Source organism: Seriola lalandi, unplaced genomic scaffold, assembly GCF_002814215.2.
Source record: "Seriola lalandi dorsalis isolate HSWRI2012SDOR001 ecotype SW California unplaced genomic scaffold, Sedor1 jcf7180002054971, whole genome shotgun sequence".
Taxonomy (NCBI): Eukaryota; Metazoa; Chordata; class Actinopteri; order Carangiformes; family Carangidae; genus Seriola; species Seriola lalandi.
In genome coordinates, this window is record NW_019525522.1 from 958,637 (window position 1) to 977,889 (window position 19,253).

General features: G+C 39.3%; 2 protein-coding genes across 4 annotated transcripts in view; both read right to left on the reverse strand.

The window, feature by feature from the left end:
• gpc3 (glypican 3) overlaps positions 1-5,368 on the reverse strand; it is a 99,385-nt gene extending 94,017 nt beyond the window's left edge. Inside the window, exon 1 of the mRNA XM_023395912.1 lies at positions 4,965-5,368. Coding sequence (XP_023251680.1) covers positions 4,965-5,121 — 157 coding nt within the window. The 5' untranslated portion in view covers positions 5,122-5,368. The remainder of the gene's footprint in view (positions 1-4,964) is intronic.
• Positions 5,369-11,612: 6,244 nt separating this feature from the next.
• On the reverse strand, positions 11,613-18,335 carry cab39l1 (calcium binding protein 39, like 1). Of its 3 annotated transcripts, none has more exons than XM_023395969.2 (9): positions 17,989-18,335; positions 17,310-17,428; positions 17,042-17,206; positions 16,714-16,832; positions 15,692-15,860; positions 15,551-15,610; positions 15,407-15,472; positions 15,159-15,302; positions 11,613-14,952 (listed from the first exon to the last, which is right to left on the reverse strand). In XM_023395969.2, exons 2-9 carry the CDS (start codon positions 17,424-17,426, stop codon positions 14,761-14,763), a joined length of 1,032 nt encoding a protein of 343 aa, XP_023251737.1. In that variant the 5' UTR covers positions 17,427-17,428; positions 17,989-18,335; the 3' UTR covers positions 11,613-14,760. The 3 variants fall into 3 exon arrangements, with proteins under 3 accessions (XP_023251737.1, XP_087027111.1, XP_023251735.1); XM_087170985.1 differs by having other exon boundaries at positions 17,310-17,557; XM_023395967.2 differs by having other exon boundaries at positions 17,310-17,457; positions 17,989-18,334.
• Positions 18,336-19,253: the final 918 nt, after the last annotated feature.

Here is a 19,253-nt window from a genome sequence, read left to right on the forward strand (position 1 = left end):
CGAGTGTATCATGGCAGGGATAGAAGATTATGTCGCTGCTCCACGTGAGAGGTTTCTGGATCGATGCACTAAAGATCAGCTTATGAAAACTGCTGAAGGGTATGAAATCGATTGAAGTGATCTTAGTGATAGACGGTGTAAAGAAAACGTAATGGCTACGGTTAAACTGCAGCTGTTGCTAAACAAGAGAGACCTGGTCAGCCACTGGCAGCACAGTCGCTTTCAGCTCCGCCAGGAAACTTAACGTCTCAGCAGCAAGGGAAATGGCTTTTATTACAGTTGACGCATGAAAAACAGAAACAGAGGCTGGAACTGGAAAAGCTCTTAACATGTATGACTATGCAAGCTTTTAAAAATAATGAAGATTTTCTTGCAGTAGCAACTTTTCCGTCTAATGTGTGGATGTGTAAACTGACACGGAAACATCACCCACAAAAACTGAAGATATTATCATGCGTTAGGAAGAGTGACAGCAGTAAATGTGATTATTAGAGAAGCAGTAAATATGATTATTGTTGATGATGTAATGTTTGGTATTGCAACTGCACACTGAAAAACAATCAATATTAAATTATTCCAGTGGAGTGCAGGACCCCCATACAGGGCCACAAGAGACACAGGAGAGGAAATCAGAAACTAAATGCTTGTGCTACATCAAATTATGTGAATTTTGTCAGACTTGTCCCCCGTCTTTGCTTCTTTTTTGTGAACTGCATAATAATTTTACGTCTGAAAATGATCCATATAATACAAAATTACTCTTTGGTCTCTTAGATAATGGGGTCGCAATCCAAAAAGATTGGGAACCGCTGCATTATTCCATATAATTAATCACAATTTTACAAGGTTAAAGTCACTAATCTCTGGATTTACACATTATTGTAACAAAAATGTGAAGTGTCCTAACAGCTTTACTATATGAAAGACTTAATGCGGCATGACATCCTCCCTGCAGATCTAACTCCATTTATTATCTGAAGTGATTTTGGGATGTTTTGTGAAAGTCCAAACATTGTAAAAAAAAAAAAAAAATTTACAGTCAAATACTATATGCAGTAAATCTGTCCACTCCTCATTCACTAACAGGGCTTTTCTTTGGCTGTGAGTCCTGAAAACACATCCCACTCTGTTTAACTGCAGCTGTTCATAAAGGGAGGTCCTGAGATCTCCCTGGGACTATGAGGGTTTAGGAGGTCTGAAGAAAATCTGCTTAATTTGTTTCATTTCTGCTTTATTTTACTCCAAGTGCTAATAGTGAGCACACGCTGGGAATGTTTGTATGTTTTTTTCCTCAGAGGTTTAAAGGATAGCTTCATCATTTTTCGAGGTCTGTCCATACAGAAACATACAGTATATGTCCCTATATCAAGAGTGATGTTGCTACACATGTCACCTATAAGGGAATATATATATATATATATATATACATACATACATACATAAACATAGATATATGTATATATATACATACATAAACATAGATATATGTATGTATGTATACAGTATATGGAGCTGTTCCAATTTGTAGTAGGTTCTATATATAAAATAGATTTTGTTTTTATTTTACTTACATGTATTTCATATATGGAAATTCAGTATATGTACCAGTGCCAGACTAAAACATACCTTTTCGTGACAGTAGCAGCAGCAAATCTCTCTTAAATTCAGTCCCGTCTCATGATTTTGTCCTGAAAGTCTCTCTCCTGCATCTTGCTACAGTCTGCCTGGACATCTTCACCTTTCTCCTTCCTGGCTGAAGAAGTTTCAGGATTTGTTTCCTGAACTGGCAGTAAACATATCAAATGTGCAGTATGAAGGGAAAATATCTTTTACCACGAACGGGCAATAACACACTCCAGTGACAATGCAGAATCCTGAATTTACCTGCCTTAGTGTTGCTAGCCTTTCCTGCTCATAGTCTGGACTGCAGGGGAGAAGCGGGAACTTCAGTCTTGGTAGCATTTAACTTCCTGAACAAACATCACACTGAATGTTTGCAGCCGCACTGCTAACTGGTAACTAACTCTCGGTTCCGTCTCTCTCTCTCTCTACGTACAGTACCAACGTACTGAGCTATTCCTGAAAGTATCTGCGCTACTTCTGTAACAATGTTCAGCCTCAGACAAACTTGCACAGAGATGAAAAATTAGTTTAATTTGCTCGTTTACTTGCTACTGCTGACTCTCCAGGCTTGTTGCGTAAGTTTAGGTTCCACGCGTCTGCGCATGCGTATACTGCCGCGATATCATAACTGATCTCAGAACGGTAAAAGCTACAACAGCTTGAAGTCAAGCTAGCAGCAGAGACAATACCACGCTGCGACCACAAGAGGCCAGTAAACTACAGTGATGAATGCACACAGGCAACAGATCCTTCAGAGACAGAACGCTGTTGTGAGATTAGATGTAAGGAGAGATATCACTTCCACCTCAGTATCGTTCTTATTGATGATTATTGATTATTGATGATTTTTAGCTTTAACTGGGCAAGCTCACCTTGATTGCCCAGTACGCCGCTGATATGTAGCTACATATACCACATTAGCGTATGGGTCTGTTAAAGCAATAGTCAGGAGACCGCATGAACATTGAACAGGTTTTGCTTTCTATAATAATTCCTACTGTTCACACTGGCCATTAAAAGAACCCCCCTAATGTAGTGTAGGCGATGAGGGACAAAACAGTCCTTGTTCTGTCCAAGGAAAATATTTGAAAGTTTATCTCAAGCCAATATGAAGCTTCAGCAGTCAGCGGTATCTTCTATAATTATACTTTTTTTTATAAAATTATTTTTTCCAGGACAGTTTTACCTAGTTCAGCTCCAGTAAAAGGGAAGTAATACAAAGAGGGAGTTTTGTACTAAAAAGCTGATGGTGAGGATCTTTATAAAAGTATAAAAGGAGAAATAATTACATCAAGCAATACTTATTTTAATGTTTATATGGGCACTATGGGATTATTATTTTAAGACGGACTTGAAAAAGTGTGATCCTACCCGTACAGTTTGTCGCCATTTGAGACTCAGTGGGACAAATGTTACACTTCACCGATGTGTAAAAAGTTCTGTCAGTGCGGGTCACACATACAGAACATATGAAAATCCTCTGTATTTACCCATGATTTATAGCTCGGTTCTCTGCAAACATAAATAATCTGTCATTTTCTTCAGGAGGAAATAGGAGAAGGAAATAGGAAATATCAAGCTGATAAAACAATATTTAAGTACATTATATCAGCTGTTACAGAGGGCGTAGTGTGTCTCCACGAGTCCAGACACAACATTAGTGTTCAAAGGTTTGTTACACCCTGTTAACCACTAATCCAGAAATCTTGTATTTATTGAACATGTATAATGCAGTGCGTGATCATGAGTCACTCAATGTACAACCAGCTAACTTAGTAAAACCTGCATTTATTCTGCAACAGAGGATCCACTGGCATCATGGGAAAGTGAAAACCAAACTATGCCTTAACTGGCTGGGATGAATTGTCCTTTGGCTCACTTGTGAATTGATTTGTGTGTGTGTGTGTGTGTGTGTGTGTGTGTGTGTGTGTGTGTGTGTGTGTGTGTGTGTGTGTGTGGTGTCCAGATCAGACTGATTCCTCACAGAAAGCCTCAGATTTCAGGAGGCTAAATAATTTCTGTTGGCCTGCTGTGATAACTATCCCCTTTGGCTGGCAGATAAAATGCTTGATGGCCTATAGGTTGAGGGTGTGTGACTAAAGATGGATGCATGGAGAAATATAGGGCTCAGTGGTTGCAGCTGCATGCATCCACAGATGGCAGATTAATATGTGGTGGAGGAAGCATGACAAAACATGCTTCAAAGCGCACTGCACATCTTTCCCACTGATTGATTCAAAGCCTTTTGAGATTGGTCACGCTCCTTCATGTTCTCTGAACATTTAGTGTTATTTGTTAAACTCCTCTAAATCAGGTGGGAGTGAGATGTGTGAGAATGGAGAGAAAACACTTAACCCGGCGCACTTCCCCATGCTGACATGACACCAAAATACCCAATTAACATTTTGCAGCTGGCTGTAACTCGGCCACATGAGAGGGATCTCCATTTACATACTGAATCAGAATGCATGCAACAGGCTCCAGCAGTACCCCAACATGTTGTTTTGTGTGTCTGGGGACTTATTCCTCTATCCCCCAAATACCTGAGTTATTTCATCTAAACTCACTTTTTTTTTCAAGACACGTCCCTTTCTCATCGGAGACAGACTCAGTGACATTTGAGCTCCAGGGAACAATAATTATCCTGTTTGGATAGTTGCATTATTTGTTAAATAGTTTCCAGGGTGGTCACAATTCACATCACACCACTAATCTATATTCTGTGACAATGTGGCTCAGGAAAAACTGCGAATAAGAGACCAGCCTGGAACAAGACTATAAATCAACTCTCTTAAAGGGAGAGTGCTGATCTTTTCTTTGTGTGCACTCCATCAGCACAGAACAAGCCTTAAACTGAAGCAGAAGATCCAGATCCACATAACATTGACCTGCAAAAAGATGCTGGCATCTGCTTCCCATGTTTCAAACAACTGACCAAATGAAAGTTGGGTGCCAGGAAAGGTTACTTGGCTCCATTTTTGGATCAATACTAGAACAAATTGATTCTGTAAGCTAACAGTTAACTGGTGGTGTATAAAACTTAACCTGCAGTTTAAACAGCATACTTAATGTAGCCAATAGATTTTGTAGAGCAGGTTGGTAAATTTTCCACCAGAGGGATGGAGAGTGTGTGTGGGTTGGCTCTCCTTGAAAAGAGCTCGACAGTGTTAGAGAACTGTTGAAATGGTTACGTCCCCTGAAACTGAACAGTGGAGATGAATTTGAGTGCTTACAATCAGAGCTGAAATCTATTTTAACCCACAGAGGTGCAATTACCAGACATCGTGTGCGTAAAGAGTTACAGGCTACTGTAGGTATAAGGCTTGAAGTTGATGAGTTACCTGACACCGGGGTTTCGGGGACCCATTTGGAGCCCGGGTGCAGAGACTGAAACACTGTGCGCACCTCCTGGCAGTTTGGCACCTGTCCGCCGGGCAGGGGGAACAGCTGGAGAAAGGCGCACAGGAAGAGCGCACTGTGGGCTGACGAACCAACCATGGCAGAGGAGCAGCACTCAGCCGAACCGGACACAGCAGAGCAACAAAAGAGCTGAGATTAACTTCAGCACATTAAAAGTTACAGGAGGATCCCGCGGTTGCGCTGAAGAGATGAAGCTGCAGCTCCAGGATCTGCTTGGCTCAGCATCCTTTCTTTTTTTGTCTCTCCTGAACCGTGCGTCCTGATGGAAAGCTGCTCGGCTGCGCCTCTTGGCGAAGCTACACTGATGCTGAGAACTTAAGAGTCCCTCTTCACTTGCGATACTGAATCCTCAGCTAGCTGCACAGATGAACGAGCCCCGGATATATGCGCGCGCTCCTTCCAAAAGCGCGCACCACGGCGTGAACCTGCGCGTATTACGAGATCTCCCCTCTCGTTTAGCAGTAGTGATGCGAGCTGATACATTGGTTCTGTGCGGCTGCAGGAGTGGCGATATAAGGAGGGGATTCATGCAGTGCGCCAGCTGTTGTCGTGATAGATGGATAGCAGTGTATGTTATAGGATGCAATTAGGGCGCAGAAACCACAGTTCCCGAACAGAGAGTCATGTGGCCACGAGGTGCACATATATTATAATGAAAATGACATACGCGGAGTGTGTAGGCTAAAAAATTGCTTTTATTATTCAGTCACATGGAGAAAGTGAACAGAAAACATTAGAAACAATGTGAAGAACTGCACAATACATGCAAAATTGAACATAACCAGTCACATCTTATCTTTAATAATCCCATAAATCTCATTCAGTAACATTACTTGACGACATCTCATATAAAACTGATTATTTCTTCATCGTTTTCTCATCCTAAGTGGACAGTCACTTCACTTCCACTCAGCGCCAAAGAGACAATAAAGTCTAAATGGTGCCATCTAGTGTTCAGTTTCCATATCAGACACCACAGAGGCCAACATTTGTAACTCATCCTCTCTGCAGACTGGCAAAAACTTCATTAAGTCAGAGAAAAGCACATCTGTTTTGCAGCGCCTCTAAAACATCTCTACACTCATTAGCGCAACCTAATGAATGCGTAGCTGTTCACAACATCTGGCGGATTGCAGATGGATACTGTGCAATTTCTTTCAATGTGTCAAGTGTTGAAATTGCGGAGTCATCCACCCGAAAACAGCGAGACAAAGAGCAAAGTCAAAGAAACTTAATGTTAAGAGGCCTGTTGAGTCAAACATGACTGCAAACAGAGGAGGAAAAAAACAACAGCTGCTCTCATGTGCCTACGGTGAATGAGATTTTCACTCTTTCAAGTGTTCATCAAAGCTTGGAAGAAGAGAACACAAAACCCATATATCTCTTCCTTTGGCTGCGTGTCTGAGAAACAGAGAGCTTTGCATGGATTTGCACAGCAGAGACTGGCAGAAGCTGAGAGCAAACCAACAAAACTCGCTGTAAACCCAGCAGACTTCCAGCTTCAAATACCAGAAACTCAGTCTGAGGCATGAGGGAATGTGACCAGCAATACCTGAAGTGCACAAACTGCAGTAGATGAGTGTGTACTACCTGCACTGTGAGCACTTTTGAACTGCAGAGTCAACAACATGTTCAGCTTAAAGAGTCAGAAAGTCATGAGTCATTAAAAGATACCTGACGGGGAACTTGTGACCGGCGCACAGACACACTGATGAATGTAAAGAAATGTCTTACAAGTCAACAGCAATTTATTCACCTTCCTGTTCATGCACTTAAACAAGATACTCAAATGTTGACTGCATCAGTGCACTTTCTCAGCTACACAGTGATGTCATACTGAAAAATAATGCTATATTGGTTTATCATGCACGTAAAAAGCCTCCTGTATATCACCATACATTTGAGTTTTAGAAATTGGTCTATGCTTTAATTTTGCATAATTACATGTTCTTGAATGTTGTGCTGTTGAAACAAGTAGCCTAATCAAATTCTGCATCAGAAAATTATCAATATGATCAATTATCAAGGAAAATACAGTGTGATTTTGCTGATCTTCTCTCTTTTTCATCACGGTGAACTGACTTTCTTTGTGTGTTTTGTTTCATTGGTCACAGAAAACAAGAAATACATCAATGTTACCTTGAGCTCTTGCACAGTCTAAGCAGCTGTATAATTGAGAAGGTAGTTGAAAGTTAATTGAGTGAATTGAAAAAAAACAGACTATGCAATAATGAAGTTAACACTTTGTTCTGTATGACAGCCGTGCGACCAGCAAAGATTTCTTTCAATTGTTTCTTTAAATTCAGGCTGCAACATTTAAAGTGTGTTATTAGTGTTGTTAAAAATTAAAAAGACATGAGGCATTTCATCACTGACAGAGTATCCTGCAGGGCAAGTGTGGTGAGAAATATTTCACACCCTGAATAACAAGCCCTCCAGCCAGAAGGAGCAACTAGGGCAGTAGATGCTGAACTACTTCACTAACTACACTAGATGCACCTTAGCTGGAGGACCATACGAGGCAGGGGAGTGTAGAGGAAATTGATGCAATGGATTATTTCCAACTCCTCCAGGCGAGAAACTTCCAGTCTGGACCATCTGAAACATAACAAAATCAATTGAAAGTGGCAAATGAGTATAAATATTTCACCTGATCCTATAACTCGATTGGAAAATGAATACACGTTTTGCAAGCTGCAGAAGTATGAAAGTGTGTTTATGCTGTGAGGAAAAGTATTAAAAATATCACAATCAGAGATGCAATATAAGATAAACCTAACTTCCATTTACAGACATGATAAAACTTTGAAATATTCATAAACAAAGAAAAGACTTACTATAGTTAAATACATAAATGCAGTGGAGAAAAAGCCACATTGTTTCCCTGTGATGTAGTAACTTAAAATGGGAATGGTCACGCTAAGCTTTACTCAAAAATGTTCTAAACACCACTACACACTAAACACTTGAGTAAAAGCACTTTCCATCACTGAAAGGTCACATCGCAGTTTAACGAGAGACTGAAACACCGTGGGGAAATGTAAATTTAAGCCTTCAAACTCTGATTGATAGTTTTTTCTTATTGACTCGCTGATTATAAATGCAACTACAAATCGATTTATCATACACACATCCAATATTGTGCCCGTTTTCTTTTCTTTTTCTTTTCTTTTTTTTTTTTTTTTAATAGGAGGCATAACTTTTCAGCTTGTGCATGTTTGTAAGCTGTAAATCTCCACAGGTTTCAATGTGGAGATCGGCTACACTGAAAACACTGATTCACTGGCTGTCCATTCAAAGCACGCACGAGGAAGTGTAAACTTAAAAGCTCCATTTGTGCTCCATCAGCACAAAAACTTCGTTTCAAATTTTCAAAATTAAAAATCTGAAATTATTTTTCCATCGACCATTTCCTTAAACACGAGTTTTTACAGTGTAACTCGGGTATAAACATCGCGCCTTGTGCAGCGTTTAACAAAGTGGCGCCAACAGCTTAATGTGATGTGATGATGAGCGCGTCAACTCCCGTCAATTAAAAAATGGATCTCAATGGCAACATCCGCTTTTATTCGGTTACGTAACAAACACAAACACCAGCAGCTGTAAGAGGTGGGTGGATGAGTCTGTAACTCTTTAAGGATTATTAAAAACATGGACGACCTTAATGTGCCAATACATGTAACAAAGACTTCAGCAAATCAACTTTATGTAAACAAATCAATCTACCGTGACCCGAAAAGTACAAAATACATCAAGTTGACTATTCCAGTTTTCTGAAAAAAAGGCATTATATACTGCAATAGTGCAGAACACATGTTGAACATGCTCCCAGTTTCCCTCTAAAGAAAGCACTGCATTAAGGCGAAGTAACCAAAACTGAAACATTTGAACATTTTTCAGGTTTTTAAAACTTTCCAACAGAAACCTAACGTAACCCTAACAAACACACGCACGACAACGACCTCACGTTACGCACGTTGTTTTAGAATAAACAGGAAAGGCTGCAGACAGCCTACCATTGCATTATATTCACCTGCATGAATCCTACACACACACACACACACACACACACACACATATACATACACATATATATATATATACACACACACACACACACACATATATACTTACATACACACACACAACTCTACAATATAGCTACGTACCTTACTCCGCAGATGTTGTATCCTCTGCAGTCTTCTTTGCCATCCTTTTGCACAAAAAGTTTTGTCATGCATGAAATTGTGAGAGCATCTTTTTTTTTTGTTTTTCTCTTTGTGGGGGTGGGGAGAGGCGCGCGGTCGACGCAATCTTTGCGAATGTCGTCTTTAAATCCTCTCACAAACACGCTGCCCCTCGCATTCTGCCATCAAACCAGACCTTTCCTCTGCAGCGGCATCCCCTCAAAACTTTTCCTGCAAACTGGGAATTTACAGACTAACCTAGAATAGTTGTATTAAGCCTATCTCGCTCCTCCATTCAGCCCCGTGCTGGTCACAGAAACCCAGGAGGCTTGTGACCTGTAACCCCTGTAAACCCTGCCCCCACATAGCCTTCTGCTCTGTCTGCAGGAGCACGTCCCACCACCTTCCCGCCTCATATGCACACAAATACTTTATAGCATTGCTTTAGCAACAGTGAACTTTAAGGAGATCCTAACCAGCAACGTTGAGAGATGCAGAGGCTCTCCAGTGCATGGTGCATGGTCCCCCCCCCCCCATCCACTGCGGGTACGGGCTCCAGCGTTGCCTTACTTGCCTTCTTTCCTGATTGAACTTTAACCTACTTTCCCATACTGCCTTTACTATGATCCTACAGGCTCTGATTGGTGGAGTTCAAGAGTAACAAAATTGCAGCTGCGTATTTTGACTTTATCCGTGTCCGCCAGTATGTTTGATCTCCTGAAGCATGCCACTGATAAAGGAGGAGGGTTAATTATGGCCAGTAACATTTGGAGCTCATTTACAGAAATATGAACGTAGTTCACGGAGGGAATAAAATGTCGTATTATGAATATAGCACGCTCTCTCTCTCTCTCTCTCTCTCTCTCTCTATATATATATATATGTTGGGTTTTTTTTGCACAAACTGTAATTGGCCTCCACAAAGACAATAGCCTGCCAGCCTATTGAACAGGCCTCATGTTGGATACCTCCTGGTAGGATGGAATGTGTCCCAGTGTTTTGAACTGGGCTGACATTACTGCTTCACAGCCAGAGCTACAACTGGGAGGAAGGGTTGTTTTTAGCCATTTGAATGTGCACCACTGGATAAATACATTCTACAAGATGTAAACAGACCAACTTAGTTCAGAATCACTTGTTGGAGATTAAGTTACATTTTAATGTCCACAAGTTAAGCAAATACATTTTCATTCATTGTTAACACTATGGCTCACACAACATCGTTTCTAATCAGAAAAAAAGTAGGCAGTATTGATCACACTATAAAACTGCCTATGGAGCCATCTAAAATGTTTATTGGACTTTCAACATTTTGCAGAGAAACTACAGGTTGTAGTAATGCTGCAACTGATGATTGTTTTTTCAGCATATATCTTTCCCTCAAGTCTATAAAAGGTCAGAAATAATGAAAATGGCCCTCATAATTTCCCACAACCCTAAAATATTAATTAAGTAGCCCTCTAAGCTTTTATAAGAACTGTAACCCTTTCACAAAGGTCAAGAATGACCTTCTACTCTCAACAAATATTCAATTTACAATCATATAAAACAGATAAAAACAAGATGTTTCTTTTTGCTTGCTAAATTACTTAGCATGATAAATTGATAATAAAAGAAATTGATGAACTAAAGTTTCAGCACACTCCAGCATAGTTACACTAGATGAGCTTCCACTGTATTTTTATATTTCATCAAAAGCTGAAGGCTAACATACAGGAGACCTCAGTCAGTTTTAAAAAACGATTTGGTGAAACTGAAACAGAGGAGACCTTTTCTACCTCACCTCTCAAATCTGATGAACCCGGAGCAGGCAGTCTTTTCCGAATTACTGAGTGAAAAGAAACAAAGGCTCTATGTGGGCATTATCTGAGTTTATAAACTGGATTTGTTAGTTCAAGGTGTCTTAAAACAGAAATGATTCGCCCAAACACAAAATCTAAGTGGTGATGTATAATTTTCTGTACTAACTTAATCATTTGATTTAATGAGAAATAAATGTTATGAATTAAAGGTTTATCTGTACAGAGGCCACTGTCACTTTACTTCTTAAAAAGGCCCGAAGCCCTTGTCACTTATACTGGATGACTGAACCTGTGATTAGAGTGATGTTTGGTAATTACATGAGGTTGTCAGCCTACATGCATCAGTGGCAATACTTAAGCTGTCAGTTGTCTCGGTCTAAGAGATGCAACTAAACAAACAGAAGTCGGGGAGATGTCAATTAAGCACGGTCTATACACACCTACACAGTAATGAGAAGAGGTGTATTCAGGTAGACCAGGTGAAGCTGTGCAGGGCTTTTAAGGTACTGCTCAGAAAAAGTCATGGACAAGTTCTTCCTTTTGTAGTTGTGTGTGCTTAACTGTTGAAGCAACACAAGAATAAATTGCCATAAAGTTTTATTTTCATGAATGCTTTTCACAATTTTACCCTTTATAAAGTTATGTACACATAATTCGCTCCCATGGTAAATAAAGAGAATATCCAGAGTGTGGAAAAAAAGACAGGAAAAAAATATAAGGCAATAGAATCAAAAAAAAAAGAAAGTAAAGCACAACAAATATTTAAATGAGAGAACTCTAAATCGTGGAATATATAGTTTTGATCTCAAGGGATTTGTGTTGATGTCTACATAATATTGCCAGTGATTTATATATTTATAACTCGAGGTAGGGTTAGAGAAACATGAAATGCTTTGTTTACACACTAATACAAGGTGCCCATTGTTGTCAACGGCTCCCTCTGGTGGGATGTCTGTGTACAGCATGTCCTTCACACAGTGCATGTCATGACTGAACCCAAATCTCAAGCAAGTTTGAGCGCAGATCTACACACCAACACCATCCGAAAATATTCTGGGGTACTTCTGTTGAAGATCCTCATTAATTTTGTTAAACAAAAGTCTGATCATCTCGCATATTATTGCAGAAGTTAGCCTGTTTTGTAACTTCAGTTTATCAGCAAGGAGTTACAGAGTTGATCTCCATCGGGATATTTAAAGAAACTCAAACACACTTTCATACAAACTTTCTTTCAGTAACTGGTGACATGACCATTCACTGTGTGCAGGACTTCAGTCTGTGTATTTAAGCATAAGGTACCACATTCACAGCAGATTTCTCAAATTATTTTATGGAACTTGAAAGGCCTGATACTGACTTTGTGACTGTCTGGTGCAGTGTACCAAATAGTGATTAGCGCCAGTTAACCACAACAGAAAAACGTTTCTGATCGTGGTCCATCTGATGTTTATGAAAAGTGTATTTACACTCCCAGGATCACATTTGAAGTGAAACATAGTTAGAGAAAAACCTTCACTGGATGTGGAAGTGAGAAATAAACTGGTAATGCATTTGGGACTTGAAATGTACATTTTTACCTTTTTTATATTCACTTTGGTTTAAAAACAATTTAAGAGGTCTGGAATTTTACATTATCATTATGATCCATTAAAATGTCTTTAAATAAGGCAACATTCATGACAAGGTGCGACACTGCAATTCATTATGAATTAACGTTTGTGTGGCACCACCCAATGAAATATTTAAGTTTAAAAATCTAGTTTTCCATTGTGAAAACCAGGTTGCAGTCCCTGTTCAAGTTTGAACATATATATATATCTATATATATATATATATAGATATTTATATATATAAAATCAAGTTGAGGCATGCATACAAACCACTGTTGTGTATTTTAAAATGTCAAATAAAATATCTTGTCTAGGAAGGAAAGAAAAGAGAACGCAGCATTTGCAAACTCAAATCCCATGAGGTATGTACTAGAAGACTGTGCGCACAGACAACACATCTTGAAATCCCTAATATGCCATTTTAGAGACAATGGCAGAAGTAAGGCAATTATATCAACACAAGTCTTTTTAAAAAGTATAACTAATCAGTGATGCATGTGAGGAACTCAGTGCTCGTCATCCAAAACACAGTCATTCTTGTTTTAACAGTGCATGTGGGTATTTTGACAATGGCATCTTTCTGATGCATCACAGTTATGTTACAGTGTATTACAATAAAACGTTTCATTATAATCAAATCAGAAAATTACACGACATTTAGAACCCTGTGTACATTTCAGCATCTGCCACCCTCTTACTTTTTTGTACTCTTTGGTGTTAAAGTAACTGACTGTATGGATGGGAGCAATGAGATTAAGGAGATCCGTTTTAGTTTTAGTTTCCCTTCGTTCTGCCCAATTCTCAAGGCCAGTGTAGCTCAATAAATGTCAAAGAAAATCAGTAAAATTAGTCAAGAAGCAATCCCAACCATAGTTAGCATAAAGTCTCTTTGACGTGTCAACTTATCTTAAATATCATGCTCTGATTTGAACATAACAGATTTACAGTGCAACATACTTGTGATGCATCCTTGTGCAACGCTTCTGTGTAAACTGCGATATTATTTCTTGTGTTATGCAGTGCTTATACTGTAATGGAAAAATGGCTAAGATGGCATATATCAAGTACTTTAAAACCACATGAATTAATTATTTGTTAAATCATTGTTTCAAATGAATTATTGCTATCTGTGCTCAGCATGTGAGGATGAAGTGGAGTGCTCCAAGTGAGATCAATTTGTATATCCTAGCTGTCCATGTTAGCGGTGAATGGATGGCTGCTACCCTGCAGCATTATCTGATGCCGTGTTTCTATTTCAGTCATGTAAGCCTCAGTGAACTCAGCCTAAAAATTACAGCACAATAAATTGATTCCTCTATGGTTTTGATTTTCTCTTCCTGTGCCAGCTAATGCATCAGCAAGTTCAGCACTGCAGGATCATTTCAGACCTCTGTAACATCACACAATGCGACCAAAGGCCTAATAACTACACAATAATCCCCAAAAATGACTGTGTGCTGAGTCTGATCTGGCCAGTATGATCCACATGTCGCCCTGACAAAGCCATATTTCTAAACATCATTTAAGTCCCTGTATAACACAACAGCTTACAATAAGGCAATAATCCAAACCTATGCAATTAGTTAGGCTAAGCAATGTTCAGAGAGAAGAGTTACTGTATATTTGAAACTGTTTACCATGAAGATACATTAGAAAAATAATATATTTACTTCTCCTCAGCTTTTCAATCTCTAAAATATAGACAGGTTTCTGAAAGAAAAAAAAAGACTTTTGAGACCACCTCAGAGCTCATGTTGGCTGTGAATGGGGAGAAGTTTCTGTCATTCTAAGGTTCTCTGGTTCTGCCAGCGACAATGTAAGTGGAAAGGTAACAGTTTAAGGTCCAACATTACAAGAACATACTAAATGTTTTTCATTATCACTAAAGAGGAAACACTATGGTTTAAATAACAGTTCTTGGCCCACTGGATGGAAATCACCTCCATATCCACACTAAAAACAGAAAGTGAAGGAAGTAATCTTTACTTTTTTCCTATATTTTGTAGTTAATATTAAATTTTAATGAAGCGTGTCTTTTAGACTCTCATGTAGCCCTCTGCAGCTCCAGCCACTACCTCTAAACTCTACCACCTGATGGAGCACTCATCCCTGTGGCTTTTAAGCTTCCTCCGGTGCCGTGGGCCTCTTCAGGTCACGGATCTGCTTAATCAGATAGTTCTTCTCATCACAGAACTGCTCGTCCTCAGATCTGTCTGTCTGGAAGTGGCTCAGGAACTCCACGAGTTTGGTCTGGTTCTTCAGCAGTATGTCCAGCACGGGCTGAGTCTTGTTAGGGTTTGCAACAAATACCTTTAAAAGAAGAGAGAGATTATTTCATTATTTTATCTGAATCAGTCCATTCTTCTCTTAAAAACATTCAATATTTTACTATTTTAAATCAGCACCATTCAGCTATTTTCTTCCAACAACTATATGTGGAATTTGAAAATTGAATAAAAACTTCAATTATTAAGCAGTGAATTATTTCACTGATTATGCATGTTTTACATGCAGACCTTGAAGACATGGAACGCTTCAAACTGGATATTTCGGCTGTTGTCTCTTAGCAAGTTCATCATCAGCTTCAGGTTCTCTGCCCGACTGATGTACTTCGTCATGACAGTGAAGTTGTGTCGATCTAGGAGGAGTTCCCCAAGGAGCTGAAAGACAGTACATGATTAAATAATGTCAGTTACACCTTCATCTGTAGCTCAAATCAAAGTTTGTCAATGGCTTTAATTTGACAGAGCAGCGGTGCTTTTACCTTCAAAGACTGTCGTTTGGTGACGTAATTGTCAGAATGCAGGAGCTTCTCGTACTCTGTGAACACCTGACAATTTAAAAGCATGTTAGGCACTGCATGGGCACTCTTTCACTTAAAGATAAAAATAAAGAGGAGAACACTCACTCTGTCATAATTGTTCTCCAGGAAATCCGCACACATAATCTTGTGTCTTGTAAGGAGATCCTGAAAGGAAACAGAAGAGCCCTGGGTATTAGATAAGAACTGTTAAGATACTGCAATTAGAAGGAAAGTATGTCAGCGTACCTTGAATGAGGCAAAAGCATCTGAAGCAATGTCAAAGGTTGAGAGCTCCACGTAGCGGAAGAAGCAGTAGAACTCTTCAGAGAAGAGCACCGTCCGTGCCAAAGGCTCGTGACGCAGACACTCCCTCAGCATCATTCCACAGTTCAGAGCCACTTCTGCACTCTCGTATCTGTATGGGTTAATACATGTCAAGTCATATATCATCAGACCAGTTATAAAACAGACACTGTAGATGTAACACAAATGAAAACTGGTAAAAAGGCCACCCTAAATACTTTTAACATTGTTATTCTGGCATTAAATTTATTTTTTGCACTGATTAATATTACATATTAGATCTTATTTGCCATGGCGAGGTATTATTGCTATACCTGAAGATAGCTGGCTAAATGTAGACAATTCACCATGCAGCTACATGGGAGTTTATTAGTAGAAAGATCATCTAACACATCAGCATTAAATGTCAGGTTTTGATGTCTGTCTCTGACAACCAAACAGAATGTTCCTCTTTATATATGTGACATTCGGGAATAAAGTTCAAAAACATTGCAGAAGAAATCCATCACAGAAGTAGCAATCTACAAAGAGAGAATTTGATCCACTGACAGCAACCTAAACGGATCAAAATGCAGTGCAGCCATTAGACAAGGTTGCTTTTTGAGTAAGCGGGATGACTCAGTTTTTCAGAGCTGTAAAACCAGCACTCAACTATCACTCTCTTCATCTCCATGTGTAACCCACATGTGAATGCAACAAGTTCATGCTCGTTTCTCTGGGAGTTGTTGAAACACATACTGGGTAATGTAGAAAATCATGAGGCATGTTGAAGGAAAGTGATTTTACTGCAAAAGTAACTTAAAACACAACAACAAAATAATTTGGGGGGCTTACTGATATTTACCAGTTAGGGGCCTCTACAGGTAGAGTTGATTTTAATATGTGTAAGTGGAAAAACAAAGCACTCATATCTAATATCAAAGTATCAAATACTGAGTTCCTGCTGTCTGAAAAGTTGAACTTACCCTTTCAGAAGCATGAAGAGAATCTGTGGGTGTGTAGAGATGTACTCTACCGTGGGTGTGCGAGTGCCAATCTGACGTCTCACAATATTGCTGAACAAATGAACCACATCCTTCTTCCCCTGTAACAAAAAGCACTCAGACAGGTGAATAGCTGACTGGGTAATGATGATATGCAAAGACATTTTTGCTTTGGGCAAAGATGTTCAAATCGGGCATACACACTCTCAGTGACTGTGTGGTGTCTGCACAAAGCAATCAATACTTTTTTTTTTCTTCTTTTTTTTTTTACACACATAGTCATTGCATAAAAAAGTAAGTTTTTACCCACCTCAAAATCAATCCTCTGAAGGTTTGCAATAAGTGCAATGAGGAGGTTGGTGTTGTACAGCTCTTGTGCAAGCTGAGCCACTGCTTCAGTTTGAGGCTCCTTGTCACCTGTTCCACAAAGTACCTCCTTCAGTGAGGCCAGGTTTTTGGACACCTCCTCTGCAACCTTATTTGTGGAAAAACAGTTGATGACTCTGGCCATGAGTTGGTGTTAAGGATAAGATCCAAATTCCAAACATTAGACAGTCAGAAGAAAAATCATTGCTGACCTTTTCACACTTTTTACTGTCTCCAGCATCCAGTTTTTCCATGTATGCCACATTCTCCTTCAAACTTCTCACTATTTCAGCCGGACTCTTCTGAGACTTCCCGAAAGGAAAAGGCATGACTGAAGAAAGGTAATCCAAGCCCAAATCTCTAATGAAATAAAACCCCGTTTCAACAAACTATCATGCAATTAAAGCAATTCAACTTCCTGTACCTCTGTGCATCAGGAAATGGCTGAAAGAGCTCTCACCTGAAGACAGCAAGGGTACAGCTAGGTTAGTTATACTGTCTAGCTGTAACTCGACACTCAAAAGTTAACTACTGAGTTACAGTATTAAAGACCATAACAACGCGCACAGCTAGCCAACGTTAGATTAGTTAGTTAGCAATTATAATGCGGGTACATTAGCGCTACAGTAACACTTCTATTGTATGTTCACACTGGTCCATTAGTTTCTCGACAAATGCCAACTTTTAAACCGAAACAAGAATGTCACGGACAATAAGACGTTAAAAATGTCAACGCTACAGCAATGTTCATCAGCAAACTTCAGCTAGCTTGTGACCTAGTTAGCAGTAGCGAGAAACAGGCAAACTAACGACAGCATGTAGACAGCAAGCACCATGGAAAACACACACAGGACACTGCTGAAATATTCAGTTCAGACTGTCAAGACTCACCCGAGTGAACTCTAGTTTTGAAGCTGAAGGAGGCTCGGTGGCTAAAGGTTAGCTAGCAGGCTAGCAAGTTATCCCCACTTTCTTTTTCCACTGTAACGTTACTTTGATATGTCTGTAACGTTATCTGAGATCTGGAGCTGTAGCTATCTAACGTGTGCTAATTGTGGCTACAAGTTGCTCAAACGGACGACCTTCATAGCTGGGATATTTCATGAAAATCTCTCTACTCGTGACCGACTGTCACCTAACTTGCTAGCTGCCTAGTTGTGGAGAGAGAGTCGCTGGGTTGGCCTGTCCGACCGTCTGACAACTTCATTTCCCTGTTCTTTACTGTTGAAACTCACATTCTCTCCTCATCCCGGGGACACTGGGCGGGTATGTTTTGCTCTACAAAATGACTGCCACTACTTTTAGCCAATCACTTTAGCCAATGCTAATTTTATGTGGTAACTCCCTCTCGGTTGTAGGTGCGCATGTTTAAATGGCTCATATTCCTCGTGTGGGAGGAGACATCAAAGACTACACGTAAAGCCCCTTCTTCCGGACTGCCCTGTAACCATAAGCAAGTGCACCTAAATTCTCACGAAAAGAAGAGGCAAAAAAATTTAGTTAAAAGGAATTTAGGCTTGAAATCAGTCCCTTTCATCCTATATAAGTGGAGTTTTGGTATTATTATCAAAGCAAAAAAGTTTTAGCATTAGTTTTTATTAACAGTCTTTTCCCCATAAAGTTTTCAGCTTCATTATATTTTGGTATTTAGAGTGAAGAAAGATTCACAGATGTCAAAACAATACTCATAATCAAATATAAACTGCTTGTACATGTGTTTTAGTGAATATATTTGATGTAATCACACAGTATTTTACACTATTTAACATGGTTAGGGTTATATAACCATATAAATCATGCCTAACAAAAGAAACCATGGTGCTTCACAGTTTTCTATACTGTATCTGGAAAACATGTTCTGCTATGTCTTAAAAGCTGTAAAATTCTTCCAGACATTTCCCATAAATATTCAGGGTAAACATTTCCCGTAATCTAAACTCTGAACTTAAAAGACTGGCATCCTTTTAGTATGGGATTAATGCATTACACTAGTGAATAATATATTCAATATAAGTATTTACACTTGTAAATGTACTAAATCTCAAGGATCCACATTTTTCCACATTTTAGTTTTTCTGCTCTCATCTTTGAAGTGACTCATCATGTTATCTACTAAAAACATTTCAGGTTGTCTCAGCAGGGTTTTTACCCAGTTT

Excerpts from the sequence above, each read along its gene's own strand:
- cab39l1 (XM_023395969.2), bottom strand. The coding sequence starts at position 17,426 with ATGCCTTTTCCTTTCGGGAAGTCTCAGAAGAGTCCGGCTGAAATAGTG. Across the intron at positions 15,611-15,691 it reads ATGCTTTTGCCTCATTCAAG|GATCTCCTTACAAGACACAA; the intron begins GTACGCTGACAT and ends GTTTCCTTTCAG. Across the intron at positions 15,473-15,550 it reads TGGAGAACAATTATGACAGA|GTGTTCACAGAGTACGAGAA; the intron begins GTGAGTGTTCTC and ends TTAAATTGTCAG.